The 24,208-nt window shown below is 38.2% G+C and overlaps 1 protein-coding gene across 1 annotated transcript in view; it reads left to right on the forward strand.

The window, feature by feature from the left end:
- Nucleotides 1–24,208, forward strand: part of cntfr (ciliary neurotrophic factor receptor) — a 222,599-nt gene that overhangs the window by 176,898 nt on the left and 21,493 nt on the right. The window contains exons 5-6 of the mRNA XM_017700217.2: nt 1,603–1,769; nt 8,326–8,489. Coding sequence (XP_017555706.2) covers nt 1,603–1,769; nt 8,326–8,489 — 331 coding nt within the window. The remainder of the gene's footprint in view (nt 1–1,602; nt 1,770–8,325; nt 8,490–24,208) is intronic.

Raw genomic sequence — 24,208 nt, forward strand, 5'->3', positions numbered from 1 at the left:
TTTCTGGCTGGAGCTGATTAGGTCTGTCTAGCTGTGCAGTAAGTGTGGGCAGTGAGAATGGACTCTCAACCCAAAGTCCCCAAAGAATTCTCAAAGACATTTAGAAGAGCACTTTTTTCTCTTTTACTTACTCTTTCTAGCTCACTTTCTTTCTGTGCCCAAGTAGCTCAGAAAAAAGTGTTTAGGTGCACAACAGAAAGATCTTATTCTTAATTACTCAAACTGACGCAATTTGGTGCATCACGCAGGGCTCACACAGGGCTCTACAGAGACGGCCTAGATGTCACGGAATCACGTCGTGCCCGGAGCTCTTTTTGGATCGTTTTTTAAAAGCTGAACCAGATCACAAATGTCAGTAGGCAATTTTGTAGCAGACGGCTGCTCATTAATTTTCTACGGCCAATATGTCACATTTGAATAATCATTTCTCTACTTATGCTCCCTTCTGGATTTCCTGGTGTGACTTTAAACTCTAAATAAAAATGGTTAACTAGATAAAAATGGCCTTTATTAACCTTTAATATTAACAAATAAGTAAGAAATTACTATGGAATTATGGTTTGGGACATAGTTTTGCTCATTAAAGATCTTTAAAAGATTATACTTTATATATGCTGGAGCTCAGTTCCCCTTTCACTGAGATAAATGATGGTATATAACTGAACGTTAGCACCGTCAGAACTTCTGACGCCCAGTACATCATTCACTCTTGGGAACTGAACGTTTTGCCAGTCATCTTGCTGTAGGGCTAGGAACTGATATCAGAAGAAGTGTAAAGATACTCTGGGCGCCCAGACGTGTGGCCAGATGGCACCCTTGGGGCGAGCTCCTGGCACTCTCCAGCTCAGCAAATCTATTCCTGTCTCTAGCGCTGCGGCAAAACATCCCAATGGTGCAAAATGAGCTGAGATTTAATTGAACACCCCACAGTGTGGAAAAATGTTAAGGGATTGCCTGCATTGTGATTTGAAAATAGTTTATTATAGAATATGTAACAGAAACCAACCAAACAGCATTTCATCCACTGCAGGATTAGCACTTCTGTTAGAGTTTTATATCAGATAGTATGGTGAGTGGGCATGTTGTACATTTTAATAGAGGTGCTAAAAATTGAAAGCTTTTGTTGTTGCCATACTTTACACTAATGTAACTTTATACATTTATATCTTTACTCACTTAAACTCTAGGCTTGTTGTTAAGCTTAAAACTGTCTAGTAATTACTATGAATGACTTATGAACTACTTTGAAGCTAAAACTCTAAATGCAGGCTATAAATGATTAAGAGAGCCAGATCACATTTGATCTTTATTTTATATGGTCAATATGACCAAATCACCTTTGATCTCTATTTTGAGCAGTCAAAGTTTTGCAAACTTTTTTTAATGAAAGTTATTGTAAATCAAGTTTGACCCACTGCACAGGTCATTTGATGTTTTCAAAGACTAAAAAAGTGAAAAACAACAACTAATGGCGAAAAAATGTTTTGTTGCAACGGTGATGATAATCACCCTTGATCTTTTTAAAAATGGGTCATAGAGGTCCTTAACTGTTAATATAACCAAATCACCTTTGCTCTTTCTTTTCATCTATTCTTTGTCCAGGCACAACCAGAAGTCTTTAGAAGTGAAGAGGGATGAAGTCCATAAGAACCGGTGCCATGTGAAGTTTCCAGAATTGTTCTCAACTTTTCCTTACAGGGTCAATGTCACAGCAGTCAATGCACTGGGAAAAGCGTCCACAGCTACCAGCTTCGAGGAGTCATCCATGGGTACTAACGTTATTCATGTTTCCTCTATTTCCTGCACCTTCAGAGTTTCTGTCTCTCCATGTCATTTTCCTTTGTTAGGTTGTTGATTCCCGAACATGTTCCTGTAGTGCCCACTGTCCTGCACATTTTAGTGTTTTCCTGCTCTAACACATCCACATCAACTAAAGGAAGGCTTTGTAAAGAGCTGCTTAGTTGGATTAGGTGTACTTAATCCAGTGGTGGATGAAGCACAAAACTACTTTCACTCTACTTAAGTGAAAGTAGAGATACTCTTGGTAAAGTAGGAATCAAGTAAACTTAGAAGACTTTATTCATTAATTTATATAAAGTACCAAATTAGCGGTTTTTAAAAGTCCTGTTTTAAAAGCATGTAGTGTAGATCGGTTTTCAAGGCATTTGGCTCTATTGTCAAGAGATTGATCCCTGGCAAAGCAGAAGCCATCCATGACCAGGGACTTCATGATTGGCTTCACTTTCTCTGAGTGGGTAGGATTTGTCCTGTTCCTCTCCCCATCACTTAGCGCAGTGCTAGCCAACATGGGCATCTGTTAGTTGATGTAACAGAATTGGCAGTTAGCGTTCTTCTCTGAGCATGTTGAACTTGTTAAGCATGTTGCAAAAGTATCAAAAAGTATCAAAAGTACTGTGATTTAGAAAAAACAACCAAGACCAGCATAGCCAGAAAAACCAGCATATGGTGTGCCTGGTTTGTTGGTCAACTACCATGACTATACTGGGTGGCCAGCTAAACCAGCACCAGATCAGCATAAACTAATGACGAAATACTGTTTCTTATACTTTGCTGAAGGCAATCCACGACCCCTTCCCAGCAATAACACAGACACAACACAATGTAGGAATAACAATGGAAAAAAGAGCAGACACAACAATGGTGTGTGTTATTAAAACGGAGCACAGCTTTCATTCACTTCAAAGTAGGGCAGAGTGGGGTACAGACTAACACAGGCTAAAACAGGACATGTATATCTGATGTAGTTAAACAGTATAAAATACAGTACAATGTGCTTTTAGTAATGTTCTCATATCCTCATATCATATCATATGTGTGTAGATTTGATGCAGAATTGCATCTATTTTATTCTCTCTCTCAGTGGAATTTAGCACCATTTTGAAGCATATAAACAGCTCTCATTAAGAGCTAGCCAGGCTAAAATACAGTCTGCACATGACAGGGTTAGTTTAAAGGCAGTATTACAACTAAACTACTTAATGAAAGCAATGACAGAACTCTATGTCCACCATTTTATCCCAGTTTTCTCGTTGTTTTATATATATATTTATATATATATATTTATATAAGTCCACCTCTTTTTCACAAATTATAGTCATTTTGATGAAAATATTTTTATGTTGGAAATCTTTTGAATTAACATTGAATTAACATCTTTCTGAATTAACATAGGTTTGAATTGTAACAACTGGGTTTTGTGTCAGTGTTAGACTTCTGTATAGACTGTTACAACTAGCCCCCCTTACGGTTAACCCTGTCTGTGGTGTAAGTTGTAACATTTACATTTATGTCATTTTCTGCTCTATTGTTTACAAAAGGTACAGAACTTCATATGAGGTTGCTTGCATATATTAATCTTCCTCAAACATGTGTAAATATTTAAATTGAATTTAATAAAATGCTTGAAAAAAGTACTTAAGTACAGTAACAAATGACATGGTCTTTTGACATGGGCAAATCTAATTCACAATCTTGTGAACTACCCAATTAGGTTATTACAGTATTCCTATAAATGTGTGCCCTATACACAAATTTCTGTTGCTTTCCTTTATATTATATATATTTATTTCAGTCCTGTTGTCCCACAGTTCACGCAGTTCACATTTACCCACTTCACAAGCATAGGGCACCCCTAAAATAGAAAGCCCATAAGCCTGCATTCACATAAGGACATTCAAATATAACACACAGGATCGGATTTGTGAAGTACCAAAATACCTAAAAGTACATTTTATCGACTGTAAAATTGTTTTTCATGTATGAAGTGTTGCTTGCGTTTGACCAAATGAACGCAGTCTTTCTGTAAACATCAACACAAACAGTTCATGTTTAGACACAACCGACCCAGGCCTGGCAGATAGAGTGCCACTATCTACAGCAGGCCATGAGAATTACTCAAATCATGTTTGGCATCTCAGACTGCATTTCACGCTCAGCCTGAGAATAGCCCTGTAATCATTTACTGGAGGGGGGTGAGAGAATGGAAGTGGCCGAAACATCTGGCTCATATTGTCAGTTGCGCAGACATCTGTGAATGGCCAAATTTTTCCCCTTATCGAGCTGAGAGACACCACCCAGGCCCTTTGCAGTGAGAAGGAAGAGAATGTGTGCTCTTTGTGAAGCAAAGAAGAAGGAAAAAAAATCCAATAAGGGAGAAAAATAGCGAGGCTCCCGGCAACTAAATGAAGTGTTTACATGCATGGCTACATGCATGCTTGATAGTAATAAAAATGCTAATGCCATCTGGATTACTGGATTAACTGTAGAAATATTTGCCTCCTAGTGATAGGGATGATTTATGGGGGAAAGGAGGCTCCCTTTTTAAATGGGCCACGGCTTTGGGAGTCAAATTTGATTTGATTCCAAAAGTGAGTTATGATTAGTGTACGTTTCAGAGACAATTAGGTAACATATTGATGAAACTGTGTGTGTGGTCCTCATGCCTCATTGGAATGGCCTGGCAATAGAAAGCGAGTGCAGTGGAATAGCATTTTCCTACAGTAGCTACTGCCATATACAACACATTACTACTGCTGTAGCATAATCTCTGGTAATATAATAGAGGGGAAAAAATAAAAAATTATGTATGTAAACTTAGGTGCAATAATAAATATTTACAGACTTGAGATCATGTTTGTTTATGAGAAAGATTAAGATTTTGTTAAATATATTGTTAAAATGTATTGATTCTACAGAGCTTTTATTCACTTAATAGAATCATCATGCTTGTTGTCTTAAAACTCTGCAAGTATTGTATTAATACTCTTATTTCATTATTCAGTCTTGATAAGAAAAAAATTCATATAACAAGAAATTGTCCAATCAGGCTTTTTTTCTCCATGCTATCAAGATAGATAGCTCTCTCACTGGCTAGGACTTCAGGAACTCAACAGAAGGTGTAACAAATCAGATTAACCACTAACATAATTAGGAAGTGACAGTGGAATTAATCAAACACATTTGGATTTCAATGGGTCTGATCAATTTCCTGATAAAAAATTTAACTGTGGAAGCCCTAGATACATCACTGACTGTAAATATGAGGGTTAGCTTGACCAATGCATTTCAGCCAGTTGTTAGAAATGGAAAACAGTCACAGCTGGATGGCAGGTCTCGTCACTGAATGATGTTATTGTAAGTTAAGATATATGTAAATATATGTTACAAGCTTAAATCAAACATTGAATACCTTGTATAAGATGCTTTTGTATAACCTAGAATGGCCAAAGAACTTGAAGTCCTGTTAGCTTAGTGCTAATATATTACTTTAAGATGAGTTTTGTCTTTCATGGCCCAAACTGAAGGCCTAGCTCTCATAGTCATAGTTCGCCACTGCATATGGATAAATATAAGTTAGAATATCTTTTTTTTTCTGTGCCTACCACAACCAGGCATTTTAGCACTATTAACCTTAGAAATAGCAAGAAAGTATAAAAGACTTCAGGAAAAATTACCACTCATTCGAGTGCATCAGTTCAAATGCCAAAGTAGAGTTTCAAAGCTTTCTGAAGATTTTTATGTTAGAATTGAAAAAAGTAGTTTTATTGAGTCTAAAATATCATGTGCTTGCATTGTTGCGAGTCCCCCTGTAAAGCACTGAAAAAAATCTTTTAAAAATTGGAGGTGTTGAGTGAGATTTTGCAGGAGCTTCTCAAAAAGAAGGTCTGGCTCAATGTTTAGGTCTCAAATGCAAAGTCTGCATTATGCTAATATGATATGACAACAGTAGATAATTCATTCAATTAACTTGAGTTCTCTTTGAATTCTCTGTCAATGCACTCACAATCTTCAGATTCATCTGCTTGGGGAAGGGGTCTGAAGCACAAACGACATCACAAAATGTTCTTCTGCACAATGCGTGCAATTACACATATTCAGCAGAGAGGTCTCCAAATCCCCAAAATGTACATAGTGTAGCTTTAAGTTTCGAATGATCAGACAGTTAATGTAATGAGTGCTTCTGTATAGCCTCCTTTATAGTGAGTACAACTTTGACTTGTTGCATTCTTTTACACAGTCATGCCCTGCCATGTTTGCCCTGTTAGGTCATTTACTCTCTCAGTCATTCATTGAGTTTTTTGGTGTGCTGGGCAAGCCACGCCTCTCCTCTTTTTCATTAAAGCTTAAAGGAGGCTGAGAGAAGGCTAGTCATGTATTTGTCCCGGAGTGGGTTTTAACAACATCCGCGCAGTGTTTCGGAGTCGTAAAGAGCGCTTGAGCCATGCCAGGTCAGGACTCGGCATATAAATCTAAGCCAACTGTGTGTCTACTATGAATAGTTAAGATGCAGGAGAGGGAGGAGGGAGTGATGGAACTCACCCCAGAGCTCAGGGCATCTCTTTGTCCTTGTGTGTGTTTGTGTGTGTGGGTGCGTGTGTGAAGCTAAACCACAGAGCAAACACTCTGATCCTCAGCCACCACTGGGAGGGAGAAAGAGAAAGACCACTCTGTTGCACTCTGCCCATTTCCCATAAACCCTCGGCTCAACGGGGCGGCCCAGAAAGACTCCCCCCACATTCAAGAGATGTTTTTTTCTCTAAAGACTTTCTCGAGATGTGTCGCGATGCGGTTTCCCACAAAGATGTGCATATTATGTCAAACACATTTTCCCCTCAGCAGGGAAGAAGGACGTTAGTCACCATTGTCTCGTGCATATTTCCCCTTTTTCTAATAGAGCGCCTTTCTAACGCTATTTGTTTGCACTAATCCCCTGTGGTAGCCCATTCTGTAACAGCGTTTCAATCAGCACTGCAACATCAAGGATACATTCAGTTCCAGTGTTTTGCCCAGATGCGATCTTTCTGCCTTAACACTTCACATTCATGTTAGTATGCGCCCCCTGTCTGTTATTAGCGTTAACAGAACAGACCTTAGTCATGAAAGAACATCACATTAATGAGCTGTGACATGAAAGTCTTTGTAAGCGACTGCTGACACTACATTACTGAGCCTTTCACCTCTTTGATCCTTCATATCCTACATTATTCTTATATTTGTTATTAGTGCAGATCCTCGGTAGACTGTCCTATGAAGACCACTGAGTAGCCTATTGGTCACACAAATGGAACAGTCCTAACAAGGCTGCATGATTATGTGATCAGAGCAGCGCAAAACTTGTGAGGGAGCTAGAAGGATACATCAGATGTGTCTATGAAATCACTCAGTACGTAGGCTACATTTCTAAGCTATATGTAAAGGATGCTTCACTTTGCAGCGGCCTGCTATGATGTAGCGGCCTAGAAATACCTTGGCTGCTGCGTAGGCTTTGGAACGCAGCTTGTGTTTACATACTATGTCAAAGTATTTTATGAAAAAAGAAAAAAAAAGGAAATTTTTTTGTTGATTATATATTTTTGCCATTGTAACTGTATTAATTTGTGGTAACTTCTTTGTCAACTATTTTAAACTTTTTTATTAGATTCCTTCCAGTTTTGTTTGAATTTATCCATTTCTACACATATCAACCAAATCTTCTACTTCACTTAGGCCTATAACATGATCACCCAGTTTGGCCACTTTACACTTGTACTTGAATGCATGCAAACAAAAAGACAATTGAATAGTTAATCACAATGTTATATATATATATATATATACAGTATTAATTATCAGCTCATTTCACAATCATGACAACAAGCCTAACTTTGTGATTCCATCGTCATTTTTTTAAGCTGGTTTGTGCTGTAACACAGGATGATGACCACATTTTAGATAACTGAGCCGAGCCCCAGAAGTCAAAAAAATCCAGAAGAAAAAAAATAGCTTTGGGTCAGGTTTGGAATGATTTCTTAGCAGGTAGAATCAGTTTTCTAATGAGTAATATTTTAATGTTGTAGATTTGTTTGAATTTTTTGTGATCAAAGTTTTTTTTTTCCCCAAGATGAACCTCAAAAATATTATTATCCCATACAGTGGGCAAAGAACAAGTAGCAAAATGGAGCATCTGGCGTGAGCAGGTTTGGGGCGAGATTAGGTTACAGATTTAGCAGTACCAGTCATGCTTTGTTGTCCAATCACAGGTTCAGACTTAATTTTCATGCCTGTGCAGATTTTTAATGTGCATAGAAATGAAATGAGATGTAAATAGAGATATGCATGAGTTCCAATCTCACTGTGATCATTACATGCACATGGCCATATATTGCATATGTATCTGATCTAGGAGAATGGGTCAAATCAGGTTTTTAAAAAGTCATATTTGTGTCATTGCAATCCTGACAAAATCACATCTGTGGCAGTTAGTGCTACTTCAACCCTCTGAGAACATAGCCCAAGATACTCAACATGATCCTGATCCTTTCACAGTGAAACCAGACCCCCCTGAGAAGGTGGTGGCCAGACCCATCCCCAACAACATCCGGCGGCTGGAGGTGACCTGGAGCAGCCCATCCACATGGCCGGACATTGACAACTTCCCCCTGAAGTACTTCCTCCGTTACAGGCCGCTCATCAGAGACCAGTGGCAACATGTGAGTGCAACTGTGTTCTGTGTTTTTCTCTGCGTTTATCATGCCTTCACTGTTCTGTCATTACTAGAGTCTTGTTGTATACACACTGTAAAATGAAGTCACAAAGCCTTTTACTGTCATCCCATCTATATACAAGCATACAGCAGAACCAAATAATGTTCCTCTAGGGCCTTACTGCAAAACACAAGAAAAGGCCAGTGTTTACTGGACCACACAGTACGAGTGTCCAAGAGCATATCTACACATAGCCAATTCATGCGTCTTGGGATGGCTGTGTGATTGCTCAAATGCTTCAGGAAGAGGATTGAGATGCACTTGAAATACAGCTGAGCCAAGTGGCAATGTTTCTATTTCTTCAAGCTGCATGTTGTCAAAGGCAATATAAAGTATTTTATCTGGAAAACGACAACTTTACATGAGAAGAAAATATGTTCATAACCTTTAATGTAAAAAGATTTTATTCCAAGTAGTTTTGGACCATTTCTATTGGTACGTTTATCATGAAGTTTGCATGCAATGCAAAGAGCAGCTGGTATTTTGTTTAAATATGTAAAAACATAAACAACACAAATGAAGGTTTTGAACCAGACAACAACTATATGCAGCTTGAAGAAATAGATACATTTATACTTCACTACATGCTTAAAAATGATTCTTCAAAGGTTCTTTAATAAAAAAATGTTTCTATATAGAGCCCTTCTTCTATTGTTACGATGTCAAGCTTGTAATAATAGACAAACCCTTTTTGGAGCTATATAGAACCATTTTCAAAATGTTCTATATAGAACCATCTACAACACATTCTTCATCAATCTGAAGAACACTTTCACCATGCAAAGATCAATTTGATCATGCAAAGGGTTCTTTGAGTGTTTATGGTTTTATATGGAAACATTTTCTTACTAAATAACCTTTGAAGTACCATGAGGTTAGTGTGTATGTGATCTTGGACATGTGATTTTTCCAAGAAGATATAAACAAAGTGATCCCATTACAATTTGAAAGAAGTAATAAGTTCTTTGTAAATTATTCCTTTTTTGAGTAACTCAAACAGTCCAGAAGAAGCTGTAATGTACTAACATAGCTAGTGCAAGAAGAAGAGTTTAAAGGGGACAGTTCCATTCACTTCTTGTTTTCACACATCTCTGCAATCATGCCCCTCATGTTTGATGTCGTCTTTGCTTAAGTATTCATGTCGGGTTCATAGAGTGGTCACAAACACTGGTCACATGGTCTCATTTTCCAGTCACTGCCGGAGATGTGCTTCCCTAAATGCCTTGAGAAAACTCCTTGAGTCCATAATCCCTCTTTTTAGAGGCCTTCGAAAGCTCTTAAGATCTGATTGGCCCATCCAGAAGTTAGTCAAAGGCCTTAGACCAATGAGAGCCTGAAGGATTTACAGTAGAAATCTCAGCTGGTGCAGTCTGCTTCCAGAGTGACATGAAAGCACCATGAGCAGGGTGTTTCTGATGAGATCTGATTGGTTTATATGGTAATAACAGCATGTTAGATAGCAGGTCTGGACTTTTCTGCAAATTTTATTCCACCCAGTGAATCCACCAGGTGTTTAGGACTCAACAGTAAACAAAACTGAAATTGGTAGGATTACGGTGGAGATTTCTGAAAATGCACTATCACCCGTGGGTGATGAGGGGTTATACAATCTTGATCTTGCACCTGCTTCCACAATGATCTCTGAGGTCTCCTCTGTGCGACTAACTGGTAATTGCTTTCTTGACGTCTCCTAATCTGACAAATGAAACACTGGCTGACTTTGACAGATTGTTTCTTTGAGGCCTGCGTTGCCTCGAGGCATTCTATACAGTGCACAAAAACAGTGATTTCCCCACCAGTTAGGATCAATATGGGAACCTACTGAGAGGAAAGATTCGTTAGCATCAGTTAAACAAAACGCTTCACAAAAATCGACCACTGCCACAGAGACATTGAAGTAAATATACAGTGCTGGTGGAGCAGGAATGCCACTAGCATTCTTGACACAAGTTCATTTTAAAAGGAATGATTTATAGCATTAAAGCTAAGGCCCATTCAAGTGTACATTGACTTCAAGCTCTGAGCCTGAGCTGTTAAACTACAAGCCTTTTAAACTACAAGTGTATTATTCAGCTTTTAAAGGGAAATTCCACTAATTTTTTCACAATTTTTGCACAATTCAATCATTTTAAACAAAGTCAGTTCCTAGGCAAAACCACTAGTGAACCTACGTGGGTCTTATAACCATTTTATATTTAATGTTTATGGTGGTAAATTTGTGGTATGTTTTCTTAGGGTACTTTTTTGCTGTACAACTCTATACCTGTACATCATACCATGACTGGCTTTAAAAATATATAATCTTATCTCTAAGCTATCAGAAAACAACATATAAGTCATTTGACAATGTAGTCATAATCACTTTTTATAATAACTTTATGTGAGGGAGCTTTTAGAGGCATAAAACCCTTCAGACATCTGGCTCCTATCACCACCACAGTGTACAATTCACGACTATGAACTTGGTAAGCATCTCTAGGATGGAGCATTTCACATCAAACCCCACTGAATGGAGTTTTTTGTTCTTTATTTACATCATACATCAACCATTTTTATCATGCATACATTTAGAAAAAAAATCATTTTGGAATTCCCCTTTAAGAAGTTTAAAACTTCTTAATGCATATTAACTACTGTCAATTATTCAGTAAGTACTGTGAAAATATGTTATTTATGTAGGTGAGGAATTGAATTGTGGTCCATAGAGTCTAAAGAGCTAACATGAGAGCTTCCTAACTATCAGGAAGCTTTCTGAAGGATGTTCAGCTGCTTTGGCTTTAAAGTGGGCATCTCACTGCTTTCACATGGGCCCTCGTTTCAGCCGTGCCTCACATGTGCTAACACTCACTGTATCATTGTGAGAGGGCTTTCGAGAGATGAAAGAGCCAGGCTGGAGAGTAGGAAGTCATCCATTCTGCTGAGGAATGAGGGAATGACACAGACATCGCTGATGGATGGATGACTGGAGCTTGCGTGCAGTTTCAAAGGCGAATGTATGCTGTAGAGAACACTTCACTGTAAATGATTGGTTGACTGTGTATGGCTAGCATGTGCTACAGTGTCTGCTGCTGTGTCTACTGTTTTGGATGCATTGATGTTTTGGCTCGATTGCAGTATGTATGAGCTAAACATACTGACCTCCTAACCAACTTTATATTCCACCAACTTTTTCCAAATTTCTTTGAAATAGTATCATTAAGAAAGATGTGGTGTGAACTGAAAAGCTACAGACACCCTTGAAAATTGTACACACATAAAATCAAGCATTTTTCATTAAACACAGAACAGTTTAATATGATATAAAATATGTGTTTCAGAAGTGATATGTGTTTCTTAATGTTTCACAATGAAATTTCAGACATTTGGGCATGAATTTCAAAACAATGAGATGTGAATTCTCACCGTGGCCATACGGTCTCACTTCATGCTCTAAAATGCATGAGGTGTGGCTAAAATAAGGCTCGTCTCTGTTTCAGTTGTGACTCTGTGACTCTGTGACGTTCACTTTGAAAGAGATCAGAAGATCTTGGATGATGCATTTTGAAAATGCAAAAATGTTTTTATATACAAGTTGCGATTTAGGGCTTAGGGTTTGGGAGACACCACTGAATAGAAAATGCTTTATTAATCTGTATTAGTGTCTAAATATTTTGAATAATGTCTCTTAATTGTTGTAAACATCTATCATAATTGTTTGTTTAATATATATATATATATATATATATATATATATATATATATATATATATATATATGTATATATATATACATACACTCATTACTATTTATTTCAAACTTGTTTGAAACCCATAAGTATTTATTTGCAGCATGTTGGAATCATTTTATCCATTTATCTAAGTAAACTGGTATTTTATTATTGATAGTATTTTAGGTGGTACTGTACGTTTAAGACTAGCTCAAGTTTGGTGTCTGTTGCAACCTTATAGTGAAAATTAAAAAAAATGCTGTGTATATAATCTGCTGTATAATGCAGTGAAATGGCATTTAAACTCCAATTGTAAAATGTCAAAGCAAATGTGTTGTGCATTACTTCCAGAGAGAACATGCTCTGTTTTGCTCCATATCTCTGAGCTGCTGTTGGCTCCACTGTAGTGCTCCAAACGTCAGTGAGATATTGCACAGTACTGGATAACTGTCTCATGCATTCTGTTGCACTGGCATTCATATAAACATTCAGAAGACGTTATTTTTGCAATATTGTTCAGATGAATGATGGTGTGAAAAGCTCAATAGCTCCATGTTCTGTCTCAATTGCCATTGATTGTCTGGAGGCAGGAATGAGGAGAAATCAGCTGCGAGAGAGTCTTGACAAGCTCTGGCATGTTATAGGGGCCTTCAAAGGATAACTGGCCTTCTCAGAAAGGACGTGCACCAGTTTAGGTTCACAGTTTTGTATTGTTAGCCATTCAGGTGGACAAATTATTGTTTTTTTTTTGTCTTTTCTTTGTACAAAACCAACAAAAGAATGTTGTCTTTATAGCAGCACTGACAAATGAAATGTGAAATCTTCACCATTTTTGGGGAACAAGCCAAGAATTACTGTAGTTCAGATTCAGATTCAGATTCCTTTATTGATCCCCAGGGGGAAATTGTAGTTATTCTTCCTTGAAAAAAAGTGACAGCTGTGAAATGAGCACATGTGTTTCATGCTTTGCTTTTGCCCAATAAAAGCAGTAGGCTAGAGGATGGACAGAGCAGTGGGGTAGCAGACCATTTTTCTTCCTCCTTTTCAGACATAATGCACACAAACTCTGCTCTTAGCTCTTATCAACAGTGGTTCTCGCCCAAATGAGAAATGACCAAGGCAGCAAAGGATCCTGGGATCGGATGCAGATTGCAAAGCAAATCTGGCCTACATGAACTTCTTTAGCTGCTTTCCCCAGAGCCTCTCCTATTTCAGGTGGTCAGAGTTTTGTGACTAATCAGTATTTATTCCGGTTTTTCCTTTTTTTTTATTTAAACAAATTACAGTCATGGTTTGGATGAGTCTCGATGCCAAAATGTAGCAAGATACAGCACAAGCAGAGCCAGAGAATTTTGAATAGTTCATGGTTGTCTATAATAATCATCACAGGTTCTTTCTGGGTTCTAGCATGCCCCCAGCTAAAGCTATAGCCAGCACATATTAGAAACAGAGTTGTCCTCAGGCTATTCATGGTTTTAGGCTTTTTTTCTATGCTTTTTATTGCGGAGATTTCTCAGTTTTCCCCAGTGGCCATTCTTCGTGCAGCATGCTTGGCATCTACTTTTTGGTCACTTTTTATACTGCACAAACATGAACATGGGCTTATGCACATGCTGTTCACTGAATTTTTTTTTTTTTGCAATTGTAGTCAATAATAACAATGGTTTTAGATTGAAATCTTACAAACTATAGATTGAAATATTTCACTCAGCCCTACATGACTGCGTATGCAGGTTTGGTGAGGTTTGGTCGAGTTTTGATATAATTTCTCAAATGTTTCTCAAATGTGTTGTCAGTTTCTATTTCACTTCACCCAACCATTTTTTGCTTAAAGCATGCATGATGCTGCTTATGTCAGTAAATTATTTCACAGCTTTACAGCAGTGAATTTGCAGAGTGCTTGCATTCTATCAGAATCATCATGTACAATTGAAATTAAATTAATATATATTGAAAACAGTGATTTTTGAATGGTAGTGTATGATGAGCCCTCTCTATGCTGGTGTGCAAAACTTTTCCCTCACAGATCTGCTAGTGTTGGTGCAAAAGAGCAGAAGCTCTGTATGAAACTGAAGGGCAACAGAATGAGGTGGTAGGATATTATTTGTGAAAATGAAGCAGTATGAATCCAGAGGAGCCATCTAAACCAGGCTCAGCCAGATCATTGTGGTGATTCCAGCAGTGCAAACAAAACACTAGCAAGAAAATGAGCAGCTTTAGCTTGGGTGTAATGTAATACACAACAGCTTTGAATCAATTGGATTGTTGTGTTCTTGTGGATTTGAAGTTTGGTTTTGCTTTTATAGTCTACTGTCCCTGCAACTCAACAAGCTCTACCTGTTTGGAGGTGGGAGGTTTTTTAGAGATTCTCCCTTATACTGATAAAGCAGTGGAATTACAGTGACTTTTCAGCAATGTTTGATGTAAAATGCTTTGTGCTGAAACCTTTCGAGTCAGAATTGTTCACAGTAGTAGTGAAAAGAGCCAGACGTCTGAAGAGTTTAATGCCTCCGAAAGCTCCCTCACAGAAAATTACATACAATAGTTACAAATATGTTGCCTGCGACTTTGTTTTGCATCAGGAGGCCCAAAGTTTTATTACACACTTATATTATCTAAGAATGGCTCAGCCTGATTGCACTGAAGTCCCTGTAGTTATTCAACTAATTCAACTGTTTACGTAGTTCAACTACTTATTCTATTTTTAGCATAATAATAATAGTAACATCCATTAACATAAATACTAATGTGTATGAAATGAAAGTGATCATTTGTTTTTGTGAATTCATATTCTGTTTCTGTATGTTAACAACAACAGTGTTAAGATACAGTGCATGTGTGGTTATTTGACATGCATTTAACCTTTTAATGATGACTACATTCTACAGTACCTTGATGGTGAAAATACAGTTTTTTACAGTATGCCTTTGTAGAAACCAAACCCTTTTGATCCAGGGGACTGTTGTCTGGACAAGTGCAGTTTATTCTTTGCGCGCGCAGGTCTCAGACATTCGGCTAGCCCATAAGACATTGGGCTAACACAGTTATATAGCTGGACTGATGCCAAGATTAGACCCAACTTATACAGGACAAGTAACAGGTGTGACAAACAAGACCATATAGGGGTAAACACAAAATAGGCCGCCTGAAATACAACTTCAGCACATGCGCACAGATATAGAATGCATAACACAGACACAGAATGCAGGATGTATAACACAGATACAACACAATCACAACAAAAAATTCCTTCATCTTAGATTTCACATCATATAGTTTCCTTAGCTTGATGCTGCTTGAGCTCAAACCTGCCCTCACCCCCCCAAACTATGGGATGAGCAAAATAGTCATTTAAGATGACAACAAAATAAGCACCGCATCCTCCAGTTGACTCTATCTATGCTTCACCCAGAAATGCATTCTTTGGTAGAATGGTGTGTGTGTGTATGTGAGTGATGTCAGTGTCTACTCTCACTAGTTACCTTTCTTGTGTGGAGTATGTGAATGCACAGGGTCAGATGTCAGCACACACACAAATGTATTGACTATCTGACCGTGTGTCATGAGCTGCATTAGCCATTAGAGTGTGATGTCAGCCTGGCGCAGCTGTGATATCATTTTACACTCACCATCCATCTCTGGCACGGATTCTATCAATGAGTCACGATGCAGTGAGCACTGAGAAACACACTCCTGTGTGTGTGTGTGTGTGTGTGTGTGTGTGTGTGTGTGTGTGTGTGTGTGTGTGTGTGTGTGTGTGTGAATTTATATGTGAAATGAATTCATGTTTTAAGCATAATCCAAAGGATTATTATTTTAAGTGATGTAATCTGATCACATTTTTTTGGTTTCTTGCCTTTTTAATATTATAGAATTGAGCTACACTGTTTCTTTGTATTAGGCAAAAGATTATCAGTAATCTGTAAGCCACATGAAATTACATTTTTAGCAACAATCACCTTCTAAATACGGTCTCAGAATCTGGCTGCATATTTAACAGGTTATCAGCACTCTGTACTATATTACGTTTTAATGTACTATGAGGGCTGCTTAGGTGGTTAGGTGTTTGTGTTTCCTCTGCTGGGTTTGTGGAAGCAAATTGCATAGGTATGTTCCTGAGTGTATGTCTGTGGATGAGGAAGGGAGTGATGGTGTTAGTGTGTTGATTCTATGCTCAGTCACGCAGTAGCCAGGCCCAGAGGCTGTGTGTGTATGTGTGTGCAGATAGACAGCAGGTGGGGTACTGAACTCTGTCCCTCAGTGCACAGACTGCAGTACACTCCACCTTACTTACTGATCTAATCACAGTACAGTGCTGGGAGTGCAGAGTGTTTACACTGCCCTGACACACACACATACAAACAGTGATGTTCAGAAGTCAGAGACCACCCATCATTTGTTTATTTTCCTGTCAAAACAGTCATTAAGTTACAGTAGTTCATTGTTCAGCATCAGGAAAAAGCAGAAGACACGTTTAACAGAAAATTAGGCAGAAATTACAACTATTAAAAATAGTATCACAAATTTATTAGACTTTATTGTTTTCCATCTTTTCCTTTATTACAACTTCCATTCCTATCAGGAAAGTCACTTTAAATTTTTCAAAGAAATCTGCAGGGATATTTTTCTATACCTCCGAAGTTCAGTCTTGCATTTACTGCGTCTCACCATCCAATTAATCATAAACACGTTTAGTGATGCTGAGGTCTGGACTCTGAGTTCTGGACAGCCAATTGTTCTGAGGGCATTCTTTGCTTGATTTGTTTTCTTTTTCTCAGTGATGTCTTCTTGACAGCTACCCATCCTTTCAGTCTCATAGTGCTTCTCACAGTGGAAGGACTGACAGAAACACCTGTGGATGTTTTCAGATCTGAAGCTGCTTGATTTCCTCCTCACGCTCTCAAACATGAAAGCTTTATGTGCTGTTTATCTGATGGGAGCGGGTGTTAGGAGAGTCATTTTCTCTATATCTTTTAATCATTTTTGAACTCTGTTGCATTTCATGTAGACCCTTCCACAAACACACACACACACACACACACACTCGCTCACATATTCAGATGCAAACAGATGAGTTTTCTTGGGCTTCTCTGACCTCATGGAATTCTGTTATATGAATTTTTCTTTGACTAAATTTTCTCTTTGCTACAGATAAATAAATCCTTTATAAATAAAAATAATGCCTGGGCCTGACTTAGTAAACCTTGGGGACGAGATAATTAAATGATGGCCATGACTTAGTAAGATGTGGAAACAAGATAATTAAATCATGCCCACAACTTAGTAAGCCATGGGAACATGATAATTAAGCCATGGCCATGACTTAGTAAGGTGTGGCAATGAGATAATTAAATCATGGCGACAACTGGAGAAGGCTTTGTGGCAAGATTCTTATGTATGAACAAAATTTAGTAAGGGGTGGGATAGAGATAAATAAGTTTTGACCACTGCTTAATAAGGCATGATCTCATTCCCACGCGTTACCAAGCCGTGGCCACAACTTAATTATGTCATTCCCCCACCTTACTAAGTTGTGACCACACATTAGGATCTTGTTCTTACGTATTAATAAGTCATGGCCACACATTATTCTTATTTATACGGGGTGTCACCAGCAGGGCTTCATACTTTGCTGTATAGTTTGATACCAAATCACCTTCTTACACTCATAATGTTCAGGGCAATATCAGATGGCCATTTGATCTGCTGGCTGGTGTGTCTACAACTGTGGGAAGAGGGCATGCAGGTTAATTGCGGCTGTGCTGTAGCTGGACAGTCATTGATGTTAAGTGAAGACTCTGTGTGCTGTTTAAATGCTGTGGTTGTCCTCTCTACCTTTACACTCCATCAGTTTGACAGGAAGAAAGAAATTCTCTGACTCTCCTTCTTTTCATCTGCAGGCGGCCGCTTTCTTGCATTTCATTTCATGTACTTCTTCTCGACTCTTCATTACATTCAGGGAGCTGAATATGACGATCTGGCTGCCCTAATTAGAACTTCAACAATCCTACAGTCAGAAAAGGCAAAAAGTTGGGGGTCCTTAAAAATGACATTGAGTCTACCATCTAAGTGCTGGCTGGCTAAAATTTCACTAAAGAAAATAAAATGAAATAAAAAATTTTAAAGCTTGCGAAAACAGTTGACCCATCCCTGAATGCCACTGTATAATTCACACTCTGATTTTATTCCCCAGCATTTATTTCTGCCCAGTCGTGCTGCATTGCTGTTGCCTCCACTTCTGCCTTGGCTACCCTGGCTTTAATGGGCTTTTGTGCTCCTGCCAGAAGTCACTCTCATCCTCCAACCAGCACTTAGATTAATCAATAGTCCCCAGCAATGCAGTGCTATTAGTATGGCAAAGAAAATTAGAGGCAAGGAAGGGGGGTCTGTCTACTCTGACATCGAGATCATGATTTCCCCCTCCACCCACGCCCCCCCCCCCCCCCAACCCCCGCCCAAATAAAAGTACAAACAAAACATTAGACCTGTGTAGCTCACCATCACTCTTTGCCTCCATTTCATTTTCTGTCTCACTGTTCTCTCACTCTCTCTCTCTCTTTATATAGAAATATAGTGGGAGGCGTGACCATGCAAAGCGACTGTGTGAAGAAGCTCTCGGGAAGCCCTGCCTTCAGTAGAAGAGGCATGTTTATTGTAGATAAATTGTTGTTTTTAGCTTAACATATGCAGCAGTTTTGGTTATTCTGTGCTGGTCTATGGGGTTTATTAGAAGTGACCTGCCTGCCTCCCGGCTGTGCCAGGTCATCCTGGTGATTCTTTTTTGTCTGTTGAGTAAAAGAGCATTCACTTTTAAAACAGTGTTTCTTCTTCAGTGATATATATGTATGTATATATATATATATATATATATATGCATCACTGAAGAAGAAACACTGTTTTAAAAGTGAATGCTCTTTTACTCAACAGACAAAATAAATATATTGTATTGTCCAGTTTATCAGGTCCACTTACACTTACTATGTAGGTGCACTTTGTAGTTTCAAAATTACAGACTGTAATCCATTACATACTTTGTTAGCCCCCTTTGACTCTGTTCTTCAATGGTCAGGACCTCCACATGACCACCATGGAGCAGGTATCTCCCTCTCACTCTCTCTCTCACTCTCTCTCTAGCTCTCCTTTTTTTGATCCTCTCTCTTGTCTCTACCTTTTTCTCTCTCTAACTTTGCTCTCTCCGACCCCTCTCCTCCTCTCTCTATTTTTCAAGCACTCACACTGACTGTTTTGTCCTCTAGTTGTTCATTCTAACAGATATAATTGCTTTAGGGTGCAGCTGCCATCAGCAGGGCTACACTTTTGAATACTGGCCGAGGAAAGTGGATATTATTTGTCATTATCTATCATCAGCCTGATCAGTCCGGCCTGCAGATGGCTATATAAGACTACAGGCTGCTCTCTCCCTCTCTCTCTCTCTCTCTCTCTCTCTCTCTTTCTTTCAGTCTCTCTCTCTCTCTTTTACTCAGGCCTGCCCAAGACTACTTGAAATGCAAATTTTGCACCTTTACTCTCCTGTAAGGAAACCTAGCCTGATTTAAACCATACACTGTAATATATAATAACAAATAAAAGATTTATATAGTTGCGTCATAAATTACATTTAAGGCCAGAATTCATGACGAGAAAACACAACCAACCATGAACACAAGTGTGTAGGTTGGTGTGTCATACTTGTGTTTGATTGTTAAAGAATCTAGATCGTTCTCTTGCCCTTCACTCTAGTTCATTTTACTTCTCAATTCCTTTTTCTGAACATTTTAGCTGCAGATGTTAGAATGTCCATATTTGTTTGTGCTTGTCCAGTAGCTGTGCTCTGGACTTTACATTCAGTTTACATTCTGTATTGACAAATTTGAGTGTGTGTCAGTGTCTTTTTGTTTTTTATAGTGTTAACAAATTGCAACACGACCAATTTTTTACACATATAAGAGGTTAATAAGACAGTTATTATACGTGTTCTTTACTCAGTAAAGGCTAAATTAGACACTTATTGATTTATTCACTATTCACTAAATCATATTCATTTAGACATGTATTGCATTATTAGTTGTAAGTTATTAAGTATAAATAAATCACCTTAATTCACTGATTAATGTGGAATTGGCAACATTTGGTTCCTGTAACTTCTGGTTGGAGTCTAGTTACTTCTGGAGTTTTTACTTTAAAGCTAATAAGAAATTAAAGAGGTTTTAAAAGGTCAGTTTGCATCAGAAATTCAGTAACTATATGTAATATATTTTATTAATTATTAAACATGTTGAAAACTCTTCCCTACAGATATTAAAATTTATTGAAAATGCCTTGAAATATTGCTTGTTTGCTTTTGGCCACCAAAAAGCCTTGAAAATCTTTCAAATAAAGTGTTACTGTTTTTCCTGTTTGTAAAAGAAGACTAGACACACTGTAATAACTTTTCATGAAATTTAAATCATAACAAAACCTAAGATAAAAAATCTGATATCAGTTGAAACCTTTTGCAGAATTTGCTTCAATGAATCAGGAGTAAGAAATAATTAAACAATGTTTTAATGGAGTTCAAGGCCAGGGCGCCTATGAAGATTAAGCTCACAAAAATCCTTATGAAAATAATATGAAAAGATGTATAGTCGTATGACAAGGTTTGAGCATTCCTGCTCAATTTTAAAATTATAATTAAAAATTATAAATATTTTTTAAATAAATATATAATTTTATAAATTATAAAAATTAAAAATGTTTTATTCTGAGATTTCAAGCCCCACCACCTCACCTCATATTGTGCCCAACAGCTGAAGACATTCAGATGTCATTCTGTCTCTATGCTGCACACATTAGACTGCAATCTATCACCCTTTGGACTAAGATTACACCAGCTGAAGATCACAGTGAGGGTTTGCCTGAAACAGAAGTGATCAGAGGCTGTTTTTTGTTTTATCTGAGCTTTGATAATCGATCATATAGCTTAGCGCAAATCCTTTACACCAGTAAATGAAACACTTCTCAACACTTCACCTGCACTGGAACTTGACTTCAGCAAACCATTCTTGGTGTTTACATTTCCAATCAACAGGAGCATCCAGGGGAAGTGGCACAGTTGTATCTCTTTAATGTTGCATTTGTTCTTCACTCTGCTGGGCATTAATATTTAACACAGCACGCACCTGCAGTGTGATTAAGCAGCTTCTCTGAATAGATACTTGTCAGCCTGTGCTTGGCGAGGAGCTTCTGATGGTCTGATAGAGCAGCTGAAAAATACAATTTGGCGCCTGTTGTTTCCAGCAGATGGGAAATCTTTGAGAAACTTTTGTATAGTCGTTCAGTGGCTGAGCACACAGCAGACTCAGACTGGACATAGGCTATCTATCAGGGTTTATGCTTTGTTATACACTCACTGGCAACAGGCCTTGTATCTACACTCATCTATACTCATATCCGTGTTTACATTTACATTTACATTTACAGCATTTAGCAGACGCTCTTATCCAGAGCGACTTACAAGAAGTGCTTTGTCAATCTAGAGAAAGTATCTTTGCTAGTTACCAATAGCTTAGAGAAAAAGACAGTCCTGAGCTCAGATACTGCTAGAAACAAATATGTCACTGCAGACACCAAGAGAAAAAGAAACAGAGTTGAACGCAGAACTCTGTGCCATTCAATGCAATACAATAACAATAAGATACAATATAATAGACTACAATACAGAGTGCAGTACAATAAAATAAGTGCAGCTTTTAATTCAATGTTATTGGGTCTGCTTAATAAATTGGTGCATTATGTAGTTGTACAATTACACATTTATTCACATTTATCTCTCTGCTAAAGCCTGTCTTTGCCCTGTGTGTCAATAGTCAAGACCCCATAGGACAGCCACTGAGCAGATATTATATAGGTGATGGATCAATCTCAGCACTGCAGGGGAATCTGTCATGACAGTGGTATGTGTGTGTGTGTGTGTGTGTTGCACTGTTACACAGAAGCACTGCTGACGTTTTTAGACACATTTAGGGTCCACTCTGTTAGACACACCTACCTTGTTGTACAGTACTGCAGTACTCGCCCAGAGATCACCCTTCATTTATGATTTATTATGTTCAAAATGACTGTTTAGTACAAGGTATTTATTTATAGCAGCAGAAAGAGACTCACTTTCAGTGTTTCAAAGAAATCTTCAGGGATGCTTTTACACACCTTTGAAGTTCTGTCGTACAAGTTGGTTGCATTTTCTGCTCATCACAATCCAAATAATCCTCAAAGTTTTAATCATTTTTGAACTACTTTGACCTTCCCCTTCATTATGCAAGTGAATTATTCTATATTTAATCTCCTGTACTTTAATGGTTGTTTTGACTGGAAAGTAAATAAATGAAGGGTGGTCTCTGATGTTTGCACAGTGCTGTGGATGTTGATAATGATAGCTCATCTGTTGCTGCATAGTTTGTTTTAATCATCCTTTAGTCCGTTTCTGGCCACAGGAAGCTGTTGGCCAGGGATGTGGGAACTGGGGTACTTCCCAGATTTCAGGGTTGATTGCCTGCTACTGTTGAAAATACGGTATATTAAAAATCACCTGATGACTGCTGGGATAGGCTCCAGCACCTAACCTCCCCGCCCCCCCCCCCCGTGTGTTTTAGGGTAGAGTTTGTATGTTTTGATCATGTATTTTCAAAGCCTGCAGTAGCCTTGCATCGTTACATTGTATTTGAATTACAGTGAGTCGGATCACTTCCTTCAACCCCTGCTGGCCGCTTTCGGGGTGTGTCACAACAACACACATAAGTTGAGGTGCATCAAGTTTATCCAGAACTGATTGAGAGCAAAGTCAGGGTGTGCATCAGTGGTTTCATTTGTCAGTTATGTGCATATGTTGTCGTTTCTCGCTCCATTATAGCATGTTTGGTTATTTCAAGTGAAAAAAAGCCATGACATCACCATTCATGTCATGCATCTACTAAAAAAATTTCAGGACTTAAAGCACCTTCTCATGTCCCTGCTGTGGGCTGGATATTTTGGTATATTTGGTTGGTGCTCCTTTGAGAATATGTTACATGCTGCTTGTGTAATATCTCAACTCACGTCCTGCACAGCCCTCCCTCAAATACATATGCATGAAGCGCATTTTGCATTTTATCATACACACAGCCCATAAACTGCGCATTTATGCTTGCACACCAGTTCTGTACATAACACGTAGGCAGAACGTTTGGACCTGAATCTTGCTTGGTGTACTGGCTCTGCTGTGTCAGAAAAAAGGTATAAACTGTCACTGGCTCAGTTACCCCTCTTGTCACTGGGGCGGGAAGCTCAAGGGTTAATCTCAGTACCTTTAGTCAGGGAACATAACTGTGCCGTAGTCCATTGAAATCATATTTTCTAAGTTTTACTGACTCCACACACCCCGTCTCATCTCCAGACGTTTTATTTTATTGTTCTGTTTTAAAACATCAGATTAGGAAAAGATACAAATACGAACATTTCACCTGGGAAAATATATTTAAGGTACACCATTGGACCTTAAAACCAATGTTGTACCTTTGAGGGAACATTTACATTGTTTATACCTTGATGAATGAAAAGTGAACCTGCACAGCACCTTTAGCTCTAACAGTGTACAGTAACTTTTCAGAGAATACAGAAAATATACCTGCAGATGTTTTCCAAACCTTTCCAATCGTATAGCAAATATTTTGGTTCAAACACCTGAAGTGTTTGAATGCAGGTGTGCAGGACTGCCGCATGTAATGACTCAAATATTGACATGTGCAATTCAATTTAAGTCAGTGAGTTTTCTGCTCTAAGCACAGTTAAATTATTGACCATGGTAATTGGCAGCATGCTACAGAATGTGTTACCTGAATTTTTCTTTGATTGAATTTCTTCTTTTGCTAATTTTTTGCTCCCAAATCACCTTCTTACACCCACTGTTAAGCTTGTAATATCCATATATCAGTGGGATTTGTGCTGG

Source organism: Pygocentrus nattereri, chromosome 18 (genome assembly GCF_015220715.1).
Source record: "Pygocentrus nattereri isolate fPygNat1 chromosome 18, fPygNat1.pri, whole genome shotgun sequence".
Lineage (NCBI taxonomy): Eukaryota > Metazoa > Chordata > Actinopteri > Characiformes > Serrasalmidae > Pygocentrus > Pygocentrus nattereri.